A 23,692-nucleotide genomic window follows, 5' to 3' on the forward strand; every position below is an offset into this window, starting at 1 on the left:
AACGGACAAGATAATTGAGAGGTGGCGTTTTTTATTGTGTATATAAGTAGTTTCCAGAATGTCCAAGCTAATAAAATACGTGTCTGTGAATATGTGTCTAACCTGCCTATTCTGAATCTACTGAATGTTGCTATGGAATATGTTGATTCACCTGTCATGTGGGTAGTCCTTTCTCATGTCTCAGATAAGAGGAATAAGTTAGCCTATAAAGCCAATGTATGCCTTAGAGGCCAGGACACACATAAAGAGGGGAAATGGAAGTGATCCTGGTTCTGCTATTGGCCTCCACGGGTGAGTGAACACTCCTCTGACAGAAGAGTCCTTTGATGAGAATAAATAAATGACCAGATAAACAAGAGATCAAATGAAGCAATGAATATTTATCAACTCAAGCCAATACAATGAAACATTGCCTGGTATTTGGTTTAGTGGTACATACAAGGTTATACATTTCACTAATTAACTTACAATTTCTGATTGATTTAATTGAGGCTGATGAAAATAACTTGTATTTATATCATGATTTAAACTGTATACTGTTTCCCAGTGTCTGGTTGTGGTACTCCCACCTATACTCCAAACACCAGCCGGGTGGTGAATGGGGAAGAGGCTCGGCCCCACAGCTGGCCCTGGCAGGTGATTGTATCTATTTTTAATAGGAAAATTCCCATGATTATTTAGCTTGTACACCATTTAGTGAGGGGGGAGAGGGGGGTTGGTATTCAGTTGCATGGGCAGAGAGCTTTATTTTCTGCATGGTAAGCAAAACAAGATCGTAAACTATAAATCAGTTATTCTGGATTAAGTAGGCTCATATCGAATAGACACAGCAGTGTTAAATCAACAGACCTGGCTGGGAGCTCAAGGTCATACTTGTCTGTTACTTGGAACTCATGGGCCTTTAACATCTGAGAGTTCAACAGTCAGCAAGAGCAGGATGTTCAACAAACCTGATGTTTAAACTCACACACTCAGAAACTCACGTGATTAACTGGGATTTTATACAACAAAATAAAGCCAGCAAGAATTTGCTGCTGTTTGTAGGCCTTACTGGAGACATTTTTCCCTGTCTGTGGTGCCACCCTTATTGCCCCAAACTGGGTTCTAACAGCAGCCCACTGCATCAAGTAAGTCATGAATCTTACATAATCTTACAAAATCTTACATAATTATTAAGCTTGTTGGTTAATAAATTAATATTTTTTTTCAGGAAGGTGCAAAGCACTTTTTCAGGACAGATTTGTTAAAATAGATTGCCTGAACTTTTGTCTGTATGCTTAGCTTCCACACATACCGGGTGGTCCTCGGAGATCACAATCAGAACCAGCAAGAGGGCCCAGAACAGTTCATCATGGTGGATAAAATGTTCATACATCCAAAATGGAATGACGGTTGCGTATCCTGTGGGTAAGCCCCACCCCCCCATATGTCAAGGTGACCCGTGTAAGTTCACTTCCAGGTAATATAGTGGAACCACAATCTGCTGCAGGAAAAGCCTGTAGGGATTCAATATGATTATGGAGTCCTGAGCCAAAACACTACATAATTTAAATGGATTAAACATTTACTAGGTCATCCCCACTACCTGGTCAAATACAATGTGGTATAATGATTACCATCTGATGAGACTGGATTGGATAGCAACTGTGTCAGGCATGGTAAATACATTGTGTTTTTCAGATTAATCTCCTAATGTTGTCACCTTCAGGAATGACATCGCCCTCCTTAAACTGGAGAAAAGTGCCACCCTGAATGACAAAGTGCAGTTAGCTTGCCTGCCCGAGCCCGATTCTGTCCTTGCTCACAATCTGCCCTGTTATGCCACTGGCTGGGGCAGACTCTACAGTAAGCCTGATCCACCTCACAAAGCTCAGCGCTCCCATTCTTAAGGAATCTACTACATGCTTATCTATTGCAATGCACATTCACAGACAGTAAGGAGATTTTTAAGGAGGGTTTAACTGTGTGAGCTCTCCCCGCATCTGTTAGTAATCGGTCTCCCTCTGTGTCTCAGCGGGTGGTCCCCGCCCAGACACGCTGCAGCAGGGCCTGGTGCCTGTTGTGGAGTATGACGTGTGCCGTCAGAGTGACTGGTGGGGCTCCAGCGTGAAGACCACCATGGTCTGTGTGGGGGGAGACGCTGTGTCAACCTGCCATGTGAGTACATTCTGCAGTGACCTGTGCGCTCCCACAGTGACTTAAGGGAAATGTACAGCACAATGTAACAAGTCACAACACTGCAGACCAATGCTTTGCTGAATAACTTAAGCTCAAGTGAAAAAAAAAAAAAAACCTGTTTATTTTAGACATAGCCTAGAGGAGGCACACAATCCATTCTTAACACTGCAAAAACATTACATCTTGGGCTTTTGGGGCTACTGGGGATATAAGTATATAAAATAAATATAATGCCCAGTATTGGTAGGGGAATCTTTTCCTCCATGTAGAGGTTTCAAACAGCACTTCCATATTTATTTCAGGGAGACTCTGGTGGGCCTTTGAACTGTCAGGGCCGTGATGGAAAGTGGATCGTTGAAGGAGTCAGTAGCTTTGTGAGTGGCAACAGCTGTAACACCCTCAAGAAGCCCAGTGTCTTCACCAGAGTGGCCTCCTTCATCCCCTGGATCACAGAGGTCAGTATGGGCAGACTGGACTTAATATATTGTATCATTGTAGACAAACATGATTGCAGAAGCAATTTTATCATTTCTGATATCCCATGTTTTTCCTCTTTTAGACAATGGCCAACAACTGAGAAAAGACTACAGCTTCTCTCAGTGAAATTCTTATACACAAACTATTCACTTGGCTAAGACTAATGAAGGCAAAATCAAATTTATTTTTGCACATTTTGTTGTGAAAATATTTATTATGATGATGATTGTAAAAGCAATGCCAGATATAACATACCTTCAAATGAAAACGTATCTGCATTCTGCATCTGTCTTTTTTTGCAAAGCCATGTCAAACAAAAGAGGATTTAACAACTCCAAAGAACAGATCCATTGGTAATGCATTCAATAAGAGTCATCTCCCCAATGCACACACATCAAGCAGTCCACTGACATTCCACTTCAAGTGTCATACTAAGAGCAGACATCCCCAGAGTAACGTCCCTCTAACCAGAGAGGACATTACTGGTCAGTGGGAGTCCAGGTGAAGAAGTTCATCCCACGCAGCTCCTCGGGCAGGTACTCCTGCTCCACCGCAGAGCTGAAGGCAGGGTTGTACTTGTAGCCTTTGGCGTAGCCCAAGTCCTTCATGAGGCGGGTGGGGGCGTTGCGCAGGTGGAGCGGCACCGGGGGCAGCGGGCCGCGGTGGTTCCTCAGGCAGGCCTTCACATTACTGTAGGCCTTATAGACATCCACCGACTTCGGCGCCCGAGCCAAGTACACCACACACTGGGCCAGAATGACCTGGGAGTAGGAGAGCATGGGAGAGAATAAAGGTGAGATGAGGAGGGTAGCAAAAAGATATCCAAAAAATGAGGTGAAAAAACAAACAAACAAACAAACAAACAAATAAATAAATAACAATAAATAAAAGAAAATAAGGAGAAATGTGATGGAAAAAAACTTTTTCAGTCATTTATGTCTGGGCCATGAGAGAGGGTTGTGGATTGTGTGTAGGTGATCAAAGCCAGTCTGAGCCAGTCTCACCTCACACTCAGGCATGCCGATGAAGTGGCAGGCCTGGAAGGCAGACACTGCCTGGGGCAAGGCAGCGGGGTCAGCCAAACCTGCAGGAGACACACACAGACAATAACAATGAGACCGACAGAGAGGAACAGAGCCCACGGATGAAGGGAACAGAGAGTGAGAGGAGGAAAAGAAAGAGACATGGGAACAAACACCTGGGGACATGGTGTACTCATACACAGCTCAAAGTCAAACACAAAAACAGTGATAGTGTAGCTATCAACTCAGTCAAGGTCGACTAGAGTTTCACCCATCTACTTAAACAGGATATCTAACTACCAGTGTAATGTATCCCGTTTTAATGGCTATAAATAAGTAGACATTTACGATCATGTACTACCAGAAGGTAAGTGGAGTATTAAAAAGCAACACAAATAGGTCAGAGGACTAGTCCCGTACCAATGTCTTCGCTTGCAAAGCGGACGAGCCTACGTGCCACATACAGCGGGTCCTCTCCTCCCTCCAGCATTCGGCCCAACCAGTAGAGGGCAGCATTCTCATGAGAACCCCGCAAAGACTTGTGAAGCGCAGAGATACAGTTGTAGTGCTCCTCACCTGTAAAGAACATTAACAAGCACACACATTACATTAAAGCAGTGGTCCCCAAACTTTTTCTTCCGAGGGCCAGCTCACTATGCCTGGCTCCAAGAGAGAGCCAGAGTCTCGGAGTAGTTCTATATCAGTAACCATAAATAGCTTAGTGCTGTGAACAACAGCAGTCTACCTTAGTTGAATATTCTATTACATTTAATCATAGGCTATTGCAACTTACCATTGTTAGCTGTGTTTATATTGTCATCATGCCATTTCAGTGTAAAATTAAATAATACTAATAAAAAAAGTTTGCATTCCCAAAAGTATTAGCAGGGAGTCCCAAAAGTATATTTTATTAAAAAATGTGTGAACTCTGAATTCTGTGTCTTTGCATACACAGCTCAAGTTGTGAATATCCTACAAATAATTTAAAGTTCTCAAACTATGAGAATTTTATGAAGTGCTGAAGTGGTCTGAAATGACCACCAACTTTCAGTCACCTGATGAGAACTTTGTGAACTCTTTGTATGAACATTTGAACGAGTGAATAACAAAAAGAAATATTTATCCCAGAAAGTCCCAAAAATATGACTCGAATAGAAGTTAGTTAGTTATTAACAATTAATTGATACATTTTTAAAATACTTTGAGCACTGATGCAGTCAGCATAGGCAGGGATTAAAGTGAAAAAAAAATCGTTTGACTTAACTTTTTTCAGGTCATAAGTCATACGTTGTTCATATCTACCTATAGAGATAGCACCCCTATCGCGACCTATTGGTTTTTAATGTACAAAAAGATGTAAACAGCAAAGTAAAGCACCAAATAAACACCAAAACGAGGCTACAGGGTACTAAGTTACTATGTAATTAATGCCACCTACAGGTGAATGCATAGAACATAACAATCCTATGATTTGTGTACCCTGTAGCCTCGTTTTAGCCATGTGAATAAGGCGAATTGAGAGTGTTCTTGATTGAGATTGAGTTTTCCTGTTGAACAAAACAATATTTCAATACCATCCCTGACCATTGCTGATTAGCCATTGCTGTTCTTTTCTACTGCAGCAATATTGTAGAAAGGCTTTAACACACTCTTATTTAATTACTTCAGGCCAAAAGTGTTTAAAGGGGAGATTTTTTTTCTTGTTAATATGCAATTCAACACTAAGTAAAATCTATAAAATCAAGTTTGCAAGACTTCACATTTCCTCATCAAAGTAACGAATCAGAACAGTCTAGATATTGTTCATATTTCCATGTGTTGCCTCATCTGCATTTAATGAAAACATGGTAATTTTGAGTTTTACAGACAACTCAAGTTTTCCAATGAGCAGCAATACTGTGTGTGCTCATGCAGGAGGTCTATGATCTGATGATACGACAATCGTGTTTGCGCTTATGAAAGAACATGCGTAGCCTACTTTCTGGCGCAAACACGGTCAACCATAGATAAACGTAGCCTACCTCTGTCGTGGTGGCTAGTTGCACCAGGTAGGAAGATGTCCTGAAGTGCACGAACGTTAACCTTATGGCGGTCTTCTGATTGTTGGCGTGCTAAAACATTTTCCTATTGCATCCATAAACAATTTTCTTGCAGCAAACCGCGCAAAAGCAAACCCCTGGCACTTTATTTTTTTACACCATGGCTTGTTAGTTCTCCCCCGTTTCCAACAGCCGCCCATCTCCATTTATTTTTTAACTTTTGACACCTGTGCCTTCCTTTATTGTTGTTTATGTAAAGCACATTGAATGACCTCTGTGTATGAAATGCGCTATATAAATAAACTTGACTAGCAACGCATCCATGACAGCTAGTGGCCTTGCCAAATAGACGCACACAAATCATGACGCTTAATATGCAAGGTTCTGGTAGGCCTACTGGTTATGGTTTTGTGCTATACATTAATAATAGCAAAGTTTTAAGTTGACTATTTTAATTGCATGGTTATTTTTTGTCAACATACGCTCACAACCTACTGTCGTTAAAATGAGGCCTAAGCAAAATAGGCTACAAGGTGGTCTGTGCGTCACAAACACGACTGACCCCCTTACTCAACAGTTCGCGATATTATTATTTTATGTTAACATGCTCAGTCAAAACCTTCCGTCGCAAATTGTGAAAAACAGACGGGATAGGCATAGGCTACGGTTTATATTGCGTCGCTTTACACATACTGTTAGTTGCATTGGTCAAAAACTGTAACAATAATAGTAGGCTACATCGGGTGGCAGCAGGCTATCTGTTCAAGTCATAGGTGACACCCAAAATGAATGACCTCCCCTGAAAAGAGTTTGCGATAGTAAGAAATTGTCTCCATTGATGCACGGAAAGAACACAGCCTCCAAATTCGCACATAGAGCTCACAATATCATATCCAAAAAAGTTAAACGGATTGGGCAACCTCATCAGCTGTCTCGATGGTGTCACTATAATCCAACTTTGACCGTCCTCCAGACGTGTTCTTTTTTTTTAAGCAACCGCCCCAGGCCAATGAGACAAGCGTGTAGCTACAACATAAACAAAGTTTAAACTCATGGCTGACGTATCTTCTTGAGCGGTCTCTGATTGAGACACAGAAAGTTCTCAAGAACACTATTAGGTCTTTAAACATTTACCATCACACACATTCATTCATCGGACCTAATATTTGTAGTTTTAAAAAAAGGAAAAGAAAAGGTGATAGACCCCACCTCCTATTTTTTTTTTTTTTTTCTCACCGGATCTGCATCGATCTCAAATATGACATTTCTAAAATCAAATTGACGGAAATCCGTCATACGACGGAGAACTTTAATCCTTGCATAGGCCTCTTACATTGTTTGCAGGTAGGCCTACATTTCATTCCGTTTTCGATGGCAGACGCAAAACAGCTCCAAAACAACCAACGGTGGACAAAAAGAGTATTACATGTGTACTGTTAAGACTCGCCATAGAGAATGAATGGGGAAAATTGCGGAGGTTTTAGTTTGACGATGTTGTACTCCCGTGCGGGCCGGATGATATATACTACGGACATGTTTTGGGGGGCCACCCAAAATGAGGTGGCGGGCCGTAGTTTGGGGACCACTGCATTAAAGTATGGTTGAGGTACTGCCAAAACCCACTGTATGCATATGGATCCAAGTATAATGTTCCTGGGAAAGTGTTTTGAGAGATTTCCATGAGAAGACTATCTTCTGCCCTGTCAGATCAACTACAAACTGCGAAAGTCCTAAATCCTCAAGACTCCTGAAGATATTAAATAAAAAGGTGCTTTCCTTACATAACACCTGAGGTGGTGAAGTGGGGATAAATAATGAACACTGAATGTCCTCCAAGAAGGTCTTTAAATATTACAAACGCACCCTTAATTCATTAGTCATCCTTAAAGGGATGTTTAAGCGGTGTCTCTGAAGAGCGGGACATGGCTTTGGGGTACAGTAAATCTCCCCTCACAAGGCAGAGCCCAACTGCTCTTATATAATGTGGCTGTTTTTCATCTCCCGGGGCCCAAGGTCTGACAGCCAGTGATCCGCGGGGGGATGAATGCTAAGGCAGAGCCTCACACAGCATGCAGGCTAACTCACATAGTTCAATGCTGGTGATGACACACAGCCTTGTGGAAAGATCCAGACACTTCTTCAGCGCTCTTCAAAGGGTTTCCCCTCAGTTTTTTTCTTCATTTTTTAAAACCCAGAGTATAGGGGGGGAAAAAAGAAACATTGAACGCAGTTGAAAAAGTCAGCGGGAGAGTCAAATGAAAGTCAGGGAAACATCTGTCTGTGTAAGTCGTTTATCAGGGAAATTGCAGGAGGAAATGACAGATCATTAAAGTGACTTGTGGCGAAATGGTGGGAAGAGTAAAACAGGGCTAACAAAATGTGGTCTTTGAGAGATGGTGCTCTGTAAGATGGTGAGAGGAGGAGAGGCTGTGTATTGCAGGAAGATGAGGTGAAGTATGCACCCAGGGCCAGATGTACGTACATTTGCTAACGTAGCGTTATCAGCGTCATGGACACACCGCAGATTGCGAACGATGTCAGACCCAAGTTTCCGACGTATTTATCAATCGTTCAATCCTTAGTGTAAACTGCGCCTTTCTCTGCCTTTCTCCGCCCATAAACGCAATTTACAAACGTCCACAACTGAATGGCAGCGCCTACATACAAGCGCAGTTGAATGAAGTTAACTGATGACGAAATAATACCATACATGATAAGATGTAAACAAGCAGGGAGATAATGAAGATCAGTAGTTCTACTCAAACTACTTCTGCACGTAGGCTATGGAAGATTGGTCAAATCTAGCAAGTAGGAAAGTTTAAGTGAATGACGTGAAAGTGAAAGTAAGACATTCGAAAGGCCAACGAAAGTTAAGGTTGCTTTTGGTAGTACAAATACTTTCACCACAAAAAACTGGTGCTCTAAATAGCGATTCTGTTGTCTTTGAAAGGTTCTCTTATTGACGCATTGAACTGCAATTTGGACTAACACCTGCTTTACAAGGCGGAAGTATTTAGGGCCAGAATAGACGCGGCTTTCAGGAGCAGTCTTTGTACATACCGCGGAATACATAACTAGGGCTCTTTTACTCTTCCCCTCCCATCTTTTACGCTTAAACTCCCACTTTCCCCTGGATCCTCCCATGAATGCATTTGCATGACATGACAATCGCAATCTGCCACTTTCAGCTCCCGCGACAGGCAGTTTGCGCTTTTACATCATTGCGGCCTGTTTGTACATACCTCGCAATGATTTTACGCGAAACAAATACGCCTGAAATAGGCGCAAAAGCGTTAGTACATCTGGCCCCCAGTGTGCACACAATCCAACAATATTGTTCGCTTACCTAAGGTGAGCCACTGACCTACAAGAGAAAGTGGACTGGAATGGGGGGGTTGGGGGTAAACTAGTGTTAATTTCGTCAGACGAGACGAGAGGAAATATGTTCGTCAACAACCTTTTTTTTCATGACTAAGACGAGACGATGACGAGACGGCAGTAATGTCCTGAAACACTGACTAAGACTATCTTAAGATGCCTTATTGTTGACGAAAAAAAACTAGACTAAAATGTTTTGCATGAAATAAAAACTAAGATAAAATCTCTCTTCATTTTCGTCTACAAAATGAGAAGACAGAATATCTAGCTGTTACGTTTTCAAAATATTCCGAATGAGTTCATACGCAGCTTTCCTGTAGGCTAGTCTACGTGCTGTTGCTGCAACCCTGTGGCTGCAACACGAAACTACATGGAACAAGAACACTGGAGATTTCTGCCAGAGTTAGCAAGATAACTACCTAAGCTTTATGCCACAATGCTACATACCCAGAAGTTGAAGCTTCTCTCATACAAATTAACATCCCCTAGAATGTCCAGACGAAAATGTTCATCATGTAATGTCAACTATTTAACAACTATTTAACTTAGACTGATGATGCAAAGTTTGCTAGCAAGTAAGCTAATATGGAAAGTTCGCTAGCAAGTTAGCTATGGCTAAGACGGAGAGTCTGTTTGGGGAATGTGTTTGTGTTTAGCATATATCGCCATCTAGCGGTAGGGAGTAAAACATTAATACTTTGGCCTATGACAGTGTTTCTCAAACCTTTTCAGTTTCAGGACCACTTAACTAACCCTATCTAAAAAAAAAAAAAGATTAGACCTACTTCAACAGTAGCCTATAATTAGTCTACACAATAGGCTTACTGAACCACCTTGCTTATTGTCTTTGTACTTTGCTTATTGTGTGGATTCATACTGTATGATTTAAACTGGCATATCTTAGTTGCAGAACTGTTTTTACATACAAGTTGGTTCAATATTGCAAACAACTCATCTATATTATATTTTACCACGTCTGCTCGCGGACTACTTGGGATACCTTGCGGACCACCAGTGATCCCCGGACCACACTTTGAGAAACACTGGTCTACGAATATGACAGTGGTCCAGTCAAATCTTTTACTGTCTATGGTCAAATCCCAGCCGAGCTATAACTGTAGCTCGACTTACCTGTGCATATAAACATACTGACTGACAAAAAATCAGAATGAGTAATTATAACAGACGAGTAGCCCTGTGGACACACAATATTGTTGGAAAATTGAGATGTGTGAAACACTATTTGACTCAAATGGTAATCAGAAATAATTTGTTATAAAAAAAAGACTAAAATGTGTTGACTAAAACTGACTAAGACTAAGATACTTTTAGTTTTCTTTTGACTAAAACTAGACTAAAATGACGAGACTTTTAGTCAACTAAAACTTGACTAACAAAAATGATATTTGAATGACTAAATATGACAAAGACTAAAAAGGACATTTCGTCACAAGACGAAGACTAAGACTAAATTAAAAATAGGTGACAAAATTAACACTAGGGTAAACTCAGGCCCACACCTTGTCAAAATATTCAATATTCGTCGAATTTCCAGATGGGTAACACTGAACTGTCTGGAATTAACAGGCATGATGGTTAGAGAAACCATAACAATCCAATAGCCCAAACAGCATGGGTCAGCATTAGTGTGTGCTGTTGACAAAGCTATTTATACAGAATCTGTCTCTGAGGAGAATCTTGAGCTCTGCTGGGGGCTGTGCGTAAGTAGAACCCTTCCTCTGTAGAGACGCCATGCCAGCTGGTAGCTATTTATTGTGGCCTTGGCAGCGGAGCTCCCTCTGGGTTAGGGTGCCTCATTAGGGCCAGGATGTCCTCTCTACACATAGGCCTGGATTTAAGCAAGGCCCCATGGTGTTTATCCGTTGCTAAGACTCACAGTGTAGAGTTGTAATTATGACTGATGATGATCTGACTGACCAACTGACAGAGTGTATGCTTTAACGGAAAAAAATACAAACAAACAAACAAAAAGTACAAACAAACAACCAACAAACAAACAACCAACCAACTCCAACTTTGTTGGTTCTTTGGTTTTGTAATTCATCTCAAAATATGTTGACAATTATTCTGCCAATTACAATAATAGAAAGTGACACGTTTTGCCTTAAAGTCGGCTATGTCTTTGTAACATTGTTAAATCATCTGAGGGGTATTCCAGAAAGCAGGTTTACTGGCTTAACTGGGTATGTTAACACAGAGTTAGCGGTAAACCTGGGATTTCAGTTCCAGAACGCTCAAATATGATCAGGCTATGTAAGTAACTTTGGTAACATAGGCTCTGAACTGAACTGGGTATGTAAACCCAGAGTAAACGGTAAACCTGGGATTTCAGTTCCAGAAAGCTCAAAAATGATCAGGCTATGTAAGTAACTATGATAACATAGGCTCTGAACTTAACCTGATAGGGGGTAGGTTTTGTTCAGGTTATGTTCAATTATGTTCGGTTATTTCAGTGCATGTTCAATCAGGCCGCTATTTTTACACTTGTCACACAATGGCGTTTCATTTTGACGAAGGTCCGATTGACAAAGAAGCACAAAAACATGTAATATTCATCCGTGCAATTCACCGTGAGAGGGCGATAAGACCACGACATCATATGATAGCCTATCCATTATTTTCCAAACGAGTTTTTCAAGAACGCTAGAGTTTTTCAGCTGAATCCTGAATATAGGCTACTTGAAAAGCATTCTCCATCCCTACATTACGCATGGTGGATTAGAATAGAATAAAATAAATCTTTAATGTAGGCTAGCTAGCCAACACCATAGTGGACATTTGTGTTTGGCTCACCAGACAGATGGACAAACAACATCTCAGACACAAGATATAATTAAAACAAGTACAGTACAAAAAAGGGGAAACATAGCCTATAGAAAATTAATAAATAAGTTTAAATATAGCTGTACAGCTCAGCCGGGTATGCATGTTGTCACTAAGTTTGGTTAAAAATGCTGATGGCATTTGGCATAAAATATTTTTTTAATAGGCTACACACGCTCTCCGACTGGAGACGCAGAGCATATCGGCAAGCTGTCGGTCGGTGCGTAAAGTTTGCCTTGCGCTAAAGCAGTTCCTGCGCAACTTCATTCGTTTTCCTGGACACAAACCCACGAGGATCTTTAATGTGTAGTTTCACCAACTGGCAGGTCAGCATCACTTATTAAATTTTCCAAATGTGCACCGAAATGTGTCCAATAGGCTTGGCCCACAGCTGCAGAACCCGCGTTAAAATAGAAAATTACATTTGGGATTCTCAAAGACTTCTATGGCCCACTCAATCTGTGACAAGGTAGGCTAGTTTAAGAAAGCATCATTCAAAGCAGTCAATACGTGATGTCCAGTGAATTATTTAATTGTGCTTTACACCGTCAGTTAGGCTATTCTCGGACACAGGCGCTTAAGTATTGCTCTCTTTGTTATTACAGTTCTCTCCTCCTCGTAAAGCCTCGACTACTCCGCCTCTGAAAAATACGGTGCTCTTCGTTTCGCCAGTTTCACCCATGGTTTCGACTCTCAATAGATGATGCCTTGTTCGCCGTGAATGCGCACAACTCTAGGTTATCTAACACAGGGTTGATTGAACTAACTGGTAACCGGTGTTTTGGAACCGACAGCTCGGGTTTAGTCGCCACAGGTTCAGACAACCCAGAGGTTAAGTTTTATCTCAGTGTTTGTTAAACCTCCTTTCTGGAATACCCCTCTGATGTGATGTATAGACAAGTCAACAACAACAACAAAAACAAGTTAAACACAACATAACACAACATGCTAAAAAAACATGAATGAACAATAACAAACCAGGAATAAAACAACATGTAAACGAAGAGAAGAGATAAGAAGCTCACCAGCTTTGTCATAAAGGATGTGGGATCTCTGGAGGCCCTCTTTGACATGGTCCTCTTGAATGAGGATATGTGGGGCGTCTCTGCTGGGGTCCGGCATGCCCGCCCTGTGGGCAGCCACTCTGGCCTGCACGGCCAGCTGGAGTCCATTGAGTCCAGCACGGGCATCCCCATCACACAGGTGGGCGATGGTATCCAGGGCTTTCTGCTCAATGTACACCTGAGGCCTGCAGATCGAAACAACACTGTTTCATCAGACAATTACATGGTTAGAAAAATCACTATCCATGTACTTCCCACAAAGAACAGGTTACACATAGATATGAAAGTGCAGATGAAACATTCGCCTTTGAAAGCTCTGAGAAAGTTAGAATAGCAGCTTACTGTAATGTGATGTTTGAAAAACTCAAATGGTGAGTGTTACCAGACCATTTTCTCTTAACATTTTCTCTTTCCTCTGAAAGTGTTTGTGGTTAACAAGCCTACTCTATCCATAAAGTATGATGTGGATCATCTGGCAGGTAATTTCAGTGTTAGCAGCATGACCCTCAGACAGTAAGACAGTGTTTTGAGAGCAGCCCTTGCGAGCTATATCTATAAGGCTGATTAATTCCAGATCACCCTAACATTTAACATCCTGGAGAGAGATCAGCGTGTGGCATACATCACAAGAGAAAATGTGGGTCACATCTTCTAACCCATTTAGCAATCCCCTTCCAAAAAATATAAATAATCAGACATACCTAATAAAAACAACCTTATGAACAAGCCCTATTTAGACTTCTATTGCCCTCCTCTACATGTGTTTGATTGCCTTGGCGTGGGCTGTGTGAGACCTCTTCAATTTCGCTGGTTAAGCATAGATAATTCTAACTATGTCCACACCCTGTGTTGGCAGAGACCAGTGACTCGATACCTCTCTCTCTTTTGCCTCCTCACAAACTCTTGCACATGGAGAGAAATGGGATCTTTGTGTGGGTTAAATTGCTGTCCTAGACAAAAACATCACTGAAATGCATGGATGGATCAAACATTGAAAGCCTAACTTATGTTTATGTTTGTGTAACCTGTTACGTACAAATGGTTTGTGCGAGTTTCAACTTTCGATGTGACAAAGCTTATGAAATATAAATGGACGGATGAGCATGTGCTATTTGCGTCATGATGGATTTATTGCCCCCTAAACCCATTTAACTACCATCAATGCCACAGTTCAAAGAGCTATGCAAACTTTAAGGCTCTGCAAAAAAACAAAAACAAAGGGGCTGTTACAGAGCTATACTCAAACTATGCAAACTTTCCTATTGCAACCGGAGTATGGAAAAATAATGAATATGGTGGCCCTCACCTCCTTGAGGTGATATATTGCCATCACCTGCTGCAATACAATTCTGGGAATTACCTGATTAGCAAATGATGCTGCTGATGATCTGTGAGATTTTAGGTGTTCACACACCCATTGTGCTGTATCGTATTGTTCATGTTATAACATGATTATTACGCCTCATGATGAGAATTTTTCATATTATGATATTGACAACATCAATGTGGGCATCGCACATGTACCTAAAAACAGAACAAACAGAATGTGGAGCTTATCTGTTGGAAGGGGTACAATTTATTTATCCGTTTTCCCTTTTAAATTCACTTTCTCCATAAGCGAATAAAATGAAATAAGAATCAGTGTTTAAATTCTGAGCCAATACTTGATTCTCATGACCAAGCCACTCATGCTCATGTTTTGATAATTATATAATGAGTTTTGAATGGATTTGAGGTTTTAACCATTGGTTAAGACTTATTTGGACAATGTATCCTGGTCTTTGGATTTTTCTTAGAACTGTTTACATTTTCATTTGTTGGTCTACTTTACAGTAGTGGTGTTTTTGTGGTGCATTTTCATTCTGTGTTTAGGTTAGTGATTGATAATGGATAGGTTTAAGTTTTACCTATTTGGTATCCTGGTTGCATTTTGCATGACTCTCAACTGCAATATTATGCTTGCATGATTTGTGGCCAAAAATGCATTGTCAAATGTTAACACTAGTGCAGTAATTTATATTGTTAATGTAAAAATACAGTGAAACATTGATATATATCCCTTGTCTATGTTGCCCAAGCCTAGTAGTTACTTAAATATTTACACATAAGCAAGGACAAAGGCCTACTTCAAAAAGCATAAGTTTTACCTAAACATGTACTGGTAAGCACATGTGCACAATTAAATGTGCACAATTAAATGTCTTGATGAGGAGTCAGAAAGTTAATTTCATACAGATTATAAAATTAATGTGTTTGCCACATCTAGGGCAGTAGGTTACATATAAAAAGTTGTGTGAAGTCATTCAGTATCCAGTACCATTGAGCTGTGATTAGTAGCAGATGATTCTAAAGTCTATCAGTCACCAAAAACAACTTGTTTGGCTCAGCGGATTTTCCCTGACATGGAGCTGGGCTCGAGTAGATGCTGCCAGGAGAGCAGCATGTGAGGGTAAAGGCCGAGTGGTGTGAGGGGAACAGGATGTCCCGCTGAGTGAATGACCCCATGGTGCTGTGACAAAGTCAGAATGGCAGGCGATCTGGAACTCTGCTCTTGAGGAGCAATGTGGGTCACAGTCTTACATGTTCTCAACTCTCCTCCTCTGGTTCTCATTCTTCAGGACTAATTGAAAGACTTGCACATTTACAGTTTAGATAAACACAACTGTCAAATTTCCCAGTCACATTCTCAGTGCTAGTGTCACCCAAAGTCTGAATACCTGAAATCAGAGACTAACATACTGTTTACAGACCATAATTAACATCTCACCACAGCTAAGTGGAGAATGCAATGCCTATGTATACATATCCAAAACGGCATACTTTCACTATTAGTGGGTGTTTAGTTGTCATCCCATTAATAACCTCCCACAAGACTATGAATGATCTTCAAATCAGCAAAGTTTGAAAAAAAGGCTGGCCTTGCCATCCAGACAGCAACACTAGGTGGATTTTAGGTGGACACTAGGTTTTTTTGTCATAATGATTAAACTATTCCAAATGAAATGAAAAATTAAACTGTGTCATCTGTTTACATGAAGTACGTTTTATTCCGAGCAACAATATCTTGACTGGAAATTCTTTAAAAGTATTGCAACTACTGCATATTTTTTTGTTGTGAAATATACACTTAAAAAAATCATGGACTACGATATGTTTGTGCCCCCCCCCCCTGTACTTTCGTTACATTTCAGTGCTTCTTCAGAAGTCAACAAAAGCATAAAATCCATCACCAAAAAAAGAAAATGTCTAGACAACACCATCTGAAATAAATCAATATCGTATCATGCCTTATGCAACGACTGCATAATGCATAGACACAAAGAGCACATGGGTAAACTGAAGAACAAGCTGTTTACGTTGAATGTGCTAAGTGGCCTCTGAACTTAATACCTTCAACTGGTCTGCAAACACACCTCATTAAATTCAAGCATCCCCATCACAGACACAACCTCAGACTGGTCGTCAATAGTGCCAGCGTAGAGGCCTTTTTTTGGGGACGCGTGCACAGAGGAAACAAATCTCACGGTCTCAGCTGGGCTCTGGGCTGACCCCGCATGAGCCAAAATGCCTGGCGCCTTTTTAGACACCATCCATCTAGCTCCCATGACAGTTGATAGGACTGTAAAATCTGATAGGGAAGCTGAAGTGCTGCCAAAAGCCGCCATTTTTTGCTGATGTCCACTGGAAAATATCTGATAGCCCCTGTGCGTGTTTTGTTTGGTTCTATAAATCCTAATCTTGTGTTCCACATCTGCTAGAGTTGTTTTCTGGGGCATGTGAGCATGTTCGTCTATGCAACAAAAGTTTGTTTAAGTGTTCAGCTATGTATGACCGATGGTAAGTTCCTCTACCACAGCTGGCACAGCATAACCTTTCAAATATCAAGTTCATACATTCAATCTCAGAGAATAGATCTAAAAATCTAAATAGATAGATCTAAACCTTACTTGAGTTGTACGTTTCTTTGGATAGAAACGCTAAGGAAATGAGTTAGGGTTAGAAATACATGAGTGGTTCATTAGAAACACAAACAGTAAGTGCAATGTTCAAACACTCTAGAGTCTAAACCTTCATTACCACCACCAAGCAGATCAGTTTCTCGTTACTGCACATTGTTGGTTTCCATATTTACCTGTTGGAACCCGTCTGACGGATTACGCAAAGACAAACAGGCTGATTTTCATGAAAGTTGGTTAAGAGGTGGAGCATGGCCCAAGCAGGGATCCACTGGATTTTGGAGTGGATCTTGATGAAGTCCAGGCATTTTACCCCACTTTCTTTAAAATTACAGAAATAACAACATTTTTCTCACTTTCCTTAACATGGCAGACTTCTACTCATCTAGTTGAAATAGATATGTTATTTTCAAACTTGCCAGCAGAGGAGAAATGATTGTTACTAGGTGATGTGGGAAATTATTTTTATATAAAATTTCAATCATATCACCCTGCCCTAACGCACAAATAATATCTGAAATCTGGACACCTCTTGTCCAAGGGAACATCTTACTGATGAGTGATGAACAGCATTACAAAAACCACAAATCCAAATACCCGGCTGTAAAGAGCTTAATCGCCTGAGACATGATCTACAATGGCAACAGTTTTGAGCTTACCGGTATAACCTGTGGACCCTGATACTTTGATACTTTGCCATTGTAAAATGATGATGGAAACACAGCATCACCTGCTAACAGCCAGCTGCGAGCTGACAGCTAGCGGTAAGAAAAGGAGAAAAGGTCATGGTGACCGTTGTTTCAACACGGCTTTAACTTGTCAGTCCAGTGAGATGGAGTGACCAAGCCACTCATGCTCATAGAGGCACAATGTCTGTGCTTTTAATTTCAATTACGAGTCAACACAAGGGAAAAAAAAACCCTTTTGTGTTAGGAGAGCAGACCCATTTAAAAGCTAACTAAAACCAACTAAAAGAGTTGTATGTGGACATAAAATACATAAACTAAAGAATCTGGACCGCACTAATTGAAAGGAAATGTGTAGGAAAAACTTTGTACAGTTTTGATTTTAGAGTTAAACCATTTATAGTTTTGGACATCCCATTTCAAAATACAAAATACTGTGAAACAATCAGACAGTCCCCTATCATTTGAAACCCCAGGCCAGCTCTGATGACCTCTGTTTACCAGAAGAGGCTGCCATGAATCTCAAGGCCTAGATTCATCTCCTGCCAACACTTAACAGCTTTCTCACTTACCCTCTTCTCCCGCCTCCCCAGGGATGGCCTACTTATGGACAGTTAGGAACAGGGGCCAGGACAACTGTCAGCTGACACAACCAATCATACTTCCAGCTGACTAATAAATTACCAAAATATATTGTGTGGGGGGGGCCTCATGGGAGACACAGGAAATCCCCTTGACCAATCGGAGCTCAGAATGAGCATCAACATGCCATGCGGCCTTACTAGAATTCCACACGCACCAAAATAATAAGAGCGCATTCCCGGGTGGAAGGGGGCATGTACACACACTTACTCCGACTGGTGTGCTGCAGAGGCCAAACGGTCATCCTCCCCATTGACAACTGGAACAACTCGTATTCCCAGAGCATCCACGGCTCGGTTCAGGATCGAGCCCATCGCTTCCACGGACAAACGCTCCAGCACGATCACGCGGCAGCGGCTAAGCAGGGCGCTGTTGACCTGAAAGGAGGGGTTCTCGGTGGTCGCCCCGATCAGTGTGACCGTCCCACACTCCACGTGAGGGAGGAAAGTGTCCTGAGCAGAGAGGAGGAGTATCCATAAGAGACTCAAGAGAAGAGAGAAGAGAGAGAATAGGAGAGGAGAAGAAACAAGAGGTCAACAATGGGAGGAAAAGAGAAGAAGATGTTGAGCATGCCCAAAGTAGCAAAATATCAGGGGTGAGTGTACCATTGCCACAGGACAAACTCAATTGTGAAGATCACAGGAGGCCTATGGTTATGACAATGCAAGACTGAAATCATATGAAGACAGATTATTCCTTAAACTTAAATTATACAGTTTTAAAAACAAACAAACAAAAAAATAAACAGTAGTACTGAATTATGACGAACACATAGCATATTGTACATTTTCTATTCTATCTACATTTTTTATATTTGATAGTCAGTTCATCTCAATTAAATTTATAAATAAATGAGTTTCTACACACTTCAAATGTGGCACTGCTGCTGTGAATGATAACTGTTCTGATGCTGAGGTGCAGGTGCACAAAGGGCAAATGTCAGGATTCAATGTAGTGTTAAACTCTACTTTGGGGTTGGGGTCATGTTCACCCTGTCAAAACTTATGTAAGGGATAATGTATAGAACGCCGGTCATTATTGGGAAAATAAGTCCTGACAGGGCTTAACAGGACCCCGGCGCGCTAAACGGAGGGGTCTTGTTCCGCCCTGAAGGGACTTATTTTCCCAATAATGACCGGCGTTCTATACATTATCCCGCTTATTATGTGGCTACTTGCCAAAACGAAACAATAAACTCCCCACGATATGACAATTTAGCCTACATCTAGCCAATTTAGCCTAGGCTATAGCCTATTTGTTACCGTTAATTGTGGCTTTTGCTGAGAAACAAATAGTTTGCAACAACACACGCTGAACTTGAATCAATCATTCTTTAGAATACATGCCTGCTTTTCACTTTTGACTGAAGTTCCAGTAGTTGCGGAGTGATATGAAAGACCTGAATTAGAAGCACAAACTCCGCTGCCATTGACAGCGGTCATCATTTTTTTTAGAGGTCCTCTAGTCAAAAATAATGGCCGCTGGGACTTTGGGAAATCCCATTCAAGTCAAATCCCATTCTACGTGCATTGTGAAGAGCCATGTAATAACTTCTGATATTAATCGGCGGACAATACATTATCCCTTACTCATACCATGATGATGGACTATAATAGGGCACTTAACAAATTTACACGTAAAATTCTTTACACATTTATATTTGGATTTCTACAGCAAATATTCTACAGGTTGAGGTATAGAGGAGACTCTTTTACACAAGCCTACAGATCTAAACCATCTCTTGTTATTTGTTATTTTTGCTAAATATATCTATTCTTTTTTCTAAAGCTCAAGTTTACAGTAGGTCCACATTTATATACATCCACTGTACTCTACTTCTATTAATTTATAGGGCCCTCCCCCCAATCAGGTCCATTTTGACCACAGCCTGAATTAGTGCAGGTATTTTCTGACCATGCAGAAATGTACCGTTATGACAAAAGAACAAATCTGCTTTTAAACCATTCTGTCCATCATTCAGATTCGGATTCCAAGAACAAACTAAAATGGGCACAAGATACACACACACAAAAGGGAGCTACAGCTTGTGTAACATTTCAGGCATTGTCTATGTGTATTTTTAAACAACATTTTAACAATGGCTTTGACCTGGCAGACAGACTGTCCAGAGTGCCTTGCATGTCCATTAGGGTATCCCTGGGGAGTCCATCCATCTACACTGACAAGGACTAAATAAAGCCCCGTCCTGGATTATAGAGTTGCATCCTTAAAAAAAGGCTGTAACATTTAGATCAGATTTCTACTCTGACTTTGAATGCCCATTCTTATTCTGGAGTGTGGTCAAGGAGAAACAAGAAATCAGCTATCCAGCTGGTCAACTGTTCTAATTAATGACCTCTTTCATTACACATATAAGACACTTTTTGCTTGCATGTGGGCAATTAATCCATTTTCATGAATGTAAATACAGACATCTACACATGATGCTTTGTCTATGATAATGTCTAAACAAAAATGTTCTGTAATCTATTGATAGTTCACAGCAGCAACTGGACTGAATCAGAGAGTGAGAGTGTAGCCTAGGTGTCATGCAGTTGTTTGCAATATTGAACCAACTTGTATGTACAGTTCTGCAACACCGTCTATGTAAGATATGCCAGTTTAAATAATATGAATCCTCTGACACAATAAGCAAAGTGCAAAGACAATAAGCAAGGTGGTTCAGTGAGTAAGCCTATTGTGTAGTCTAACATACTGTTGAAGTAGGTCTTATCTTTTTTTTTTTTTCCGTCTGAAAAAGTTTGAGAAACGCTGATGTAAAGGACTACTGAGTGTACCTTTGACACAATCCATACAATCTGAATGGAAATCTTTAGATAGGGAATAAATAATGTTTTATAGTTGAGTCATTTGTTGTTTTTTTCCCCCTTTCGATTACCTGCCATCAAGGTGACCAAGGAGTCCATTTGTTAGGAAAGAATCTGATTAAAATATATTGATGTGGAGAAATACACCCACTTAAACTTGGTGGTAGTTCACTAGTAGTAGTTGAATTGAAAAATGTAAAATAAAAATGATGATACAATTGTCATCAATAAATGTCTGAAACTGCCCTGAACACAGCACATCAAATACTTGGATGCTGGAAGTTGTTTTCGCAGAATGGCATCACTTGAATACTGAACTCCAAAATTACTGGCTTTGCTATGCAGTTCAAATGGCTTCCTTGAGTTGAATTACAACCCCTGGCAAAAAATTATGGAATCACCACTCTTGGAGGATGGTCATTGCCGTTTTATTTTTTACAAAATACAAATCATATATATGCCTCAAAACTATTTTAATGTAACAGACGGAACATTCTGGCTTTGTGAAACATAGCTCAAAGTACCAAAAATTTTAAACGCAACTTATGTTGCAAATATAGTTTTGAGTCATATCTGCTTTATCTTTTTTCTAAAAAAAATAAAACAGCTGAATAAACATCCTCCAGGAGTGGTGATTCCTAGCCTGGTGATCCATTATTTTTGCCAGAAGTTGTACTATTCCATACCTGCTGGGACTTATTGAAGCGATGGATCTCGTCGATGAAGAGGACAGTCTTCCTCTTGAAGAGCCGGAGCTCATTCTGGGCCTGCTTGATGACCTCTCGCACCTCATTGGTGGACGTACTGGTGGCAGACAGTGTCACAAAGCGCACGGTGCCATTCCTTTTACTGGAGCTGGCGATAATATGAGCTAAAGTGGTCTGTGAGGAGACAGTTTGAAAAAGAAGCAAATCAGTAAGCAAAATCAATGTGTAATTCATTAATGGGAAATACAATGCTGATGCCACTGTGCAACAGGCACATTGCCAAACGGCAAACTATAAAGATATGGATTGGTTCATGTGTGCGTTGCCCATATACACACTCTACACATAGTGTAAATGACTAGAATTTCTGATTTTATGTGCGTGTACAGGTGGGGGGTGGGTGTAATGACAGGGTACAAATATAGGACAACCAGGGACAGTGTCAAAGTGTTGTCCTTCAAACACATGCACAAGTGGCATCCAAGCTCAAGTGGCATGGAAAGTCTCTTGCTTTGTGATGGCAATTTGTTGTATGGGTGAGTTACACATTCCAGGGCAGCAGCAAAATCTTGCCTTTAAGATCATGCCTACAAACTGTCAACACCCACTGCTAGTGTTTCAGAAAGCATGCTTAGAAGTCTATGGCATGCCAAGGGCTTTCCAAATCTCAAACGTGGATTCACATGAGTGCAGTGAGGCTGGGGTTCAATGTAAACAAGGTTACATGAGAAAGACACATGTTAAGCTGAGTTTCTGTAATCAAATAGCATGCACCAATGCCGCACACTACACCAGATGTTCTTATGTTGTAGAACAAAAAAAAAAAAAATAGGCCTAGACTTCCTTTTCAGTTGAATGATAGATAGGTAGGTGGGTCAGTTTGGCTTAATGTAAGGTCAGTAGGCAAAGACATTTCAAACTCATTATATCATTGGCTAACGTTATCCAAAAATAGATATACAATATGCTGCAAAAAAATGTAAAAACCTTTTTTTCTGACACCCACACCTTACTAAACACTAGTCAAAACACTTGGCGACAGGAGAAAGTTTGCTTAGGGTCACACTGCTACAGTGATTCTTTTCTCTTTTTTGCGTGTTACCTTTCCACACCCAGGTGGTCCCCAAAGTATGAGTGATGGAATCTCTTGAGAATCAAGGAGTGACCGAAGCAATGTATGCTGTCCTAAAACTTTGTTTTGGCCGAAATACTCCTCAAGAGTATTGGGTCGAAGTTTCTCTGCCAATGGTTTGCCACTATTAAGCAACGTTAATGCACTCATAGATATGTCCGTTTTTTTGGCTGTTGAAGTTAAGGCACCACTAATCTGTGTGTTCGAACGATTTTCATCACATCCCTTCGTAGGCTCTTCATTCCGGTCCACGTCAGTCGCATTACGTTTTGTGGTTTTACTGGTAACGTTAGAGTCTGTACTCTGTTTGCTGGTCAAAACAGACGATCTCTGTTTATGCTGAAAAACTGTGAACATCGGTGCAGTTCGATTCGACTTCGTTACAGATCCCTCAGATGTGTCTCCAGAGCCTGACAGAGAAAACTCTGAAATACGAGACTTTTTGGAAGGTGGTTCCTTGTTGGTAGTAGATAAAATCGGATTGTCATTTCCAGTCAGACAGTTGTCCAAGTGCGCGTTGATAGTTGCAGGCTGAAAATCACCCGCACACACGGGACACTGAACTGTACCGTCCGGCAGTACTGAGTCCGCCATGATATAATTATTTCGCGCCAGTAACCTGTGACCCGGCAGGAATTTATTTGCAAGGGATTTGGCAGTTTTGCTTTATTTTGTTAGATTCTTGTAGGAAAGGTATAAGTTATGGTATATAGGCGATCGCATTTTGTTTTTGAATATA

At 40.8% G+C, this 23,692-nt stretch overlaps 3 protein-coding genes across 4 annotated transcripts in view; 2 read left to right on the plus strand and 1 right to left on the minus strand.

Moving 5' to 3' along the window:
- Nucleotides 1-495: 495 nt before the first annotated feature.
- LOC125308440 (chymotrypsin-like elastase family member 3B) lies at nucleotides 496-2,879 on the plus strand. The gene is given in 7 exon segments (XM_048265003.1): nucleotides 496-636; nucleotides 1,045-1,127; nucleotides 1,282-1,407; nucleotides 1,709-1,845; nucleotides 2,015-2,157; nucleotides 2,481-2,633; nucleotides 2,738-2,879. Coding segments are annotated over 7 exon segments (801 nt in total). The 3' UTR covers nucleotides 2,756-2,879.
- Nucleotides 2,850-23,577, minus strand: wrnip1 (WRN helicase interacting protein 1). Its single transcript, XM_048264880.1, has 7 exons — nucleotides 22,924-23,577; nucleotides 21,801-21,995; nucleotides 18,497-18,738; nucleotides 12,964-13,187; nucleotides 4,098-4,253; nucleotides 3,660-3,739; nucleotides 2,850-3,416 (listed from the first exon to the last, which is right to left on the minus strand). The coding sequence occupies exons 1-7, from the start codon at nucleotides 23,545-23,547 to the stop codon at nucleotides 3,135-3,137; spliced, it is 1,803 nt and encodes a 600-aa protein (XP_048120837.1). The 5' UTR covers nucleotides 23,548-23,577; the 3' UTR covers nucleotides 2,850-3,134.
- Nucleotides 18,801-23,692, plus strand: part of mylk4a (myosin light chain kinase family, member 4a) — a 32,215-nt gene continuing 27,323 nt past the window's right edge. For both annotated transcript variants that reach the window (XM_048264502.1, XM_048264666.1), the window contains exon 1: nucleotides 18,801-18,881. In XM_048264502.1, the coding sequence (XP_048120459.1) occupies nucleotides 18,826-18,881 (56 nt within the window). In that variant the 5' untranslated portion in view covers nucleotides 18,801-18,825. The remainder of the gene's footprint in view (nucleotides 18,882-23,692) is intronic.

This window comes from Alosa alosa, chromosome 1, assembly GCF_017589495.1.
Source record: "Alosa alosa isolate M-15738 ecotype Scorff River chromosome 1, AALO_Geno_1.1, whole genome shotgun sequence".
Lineage (NCBI taxonomy): Eukaryota > Metazoa > Chordata > Actinopteri > Clupeiformes > Clupeidae > Alosa > Alosa alosa.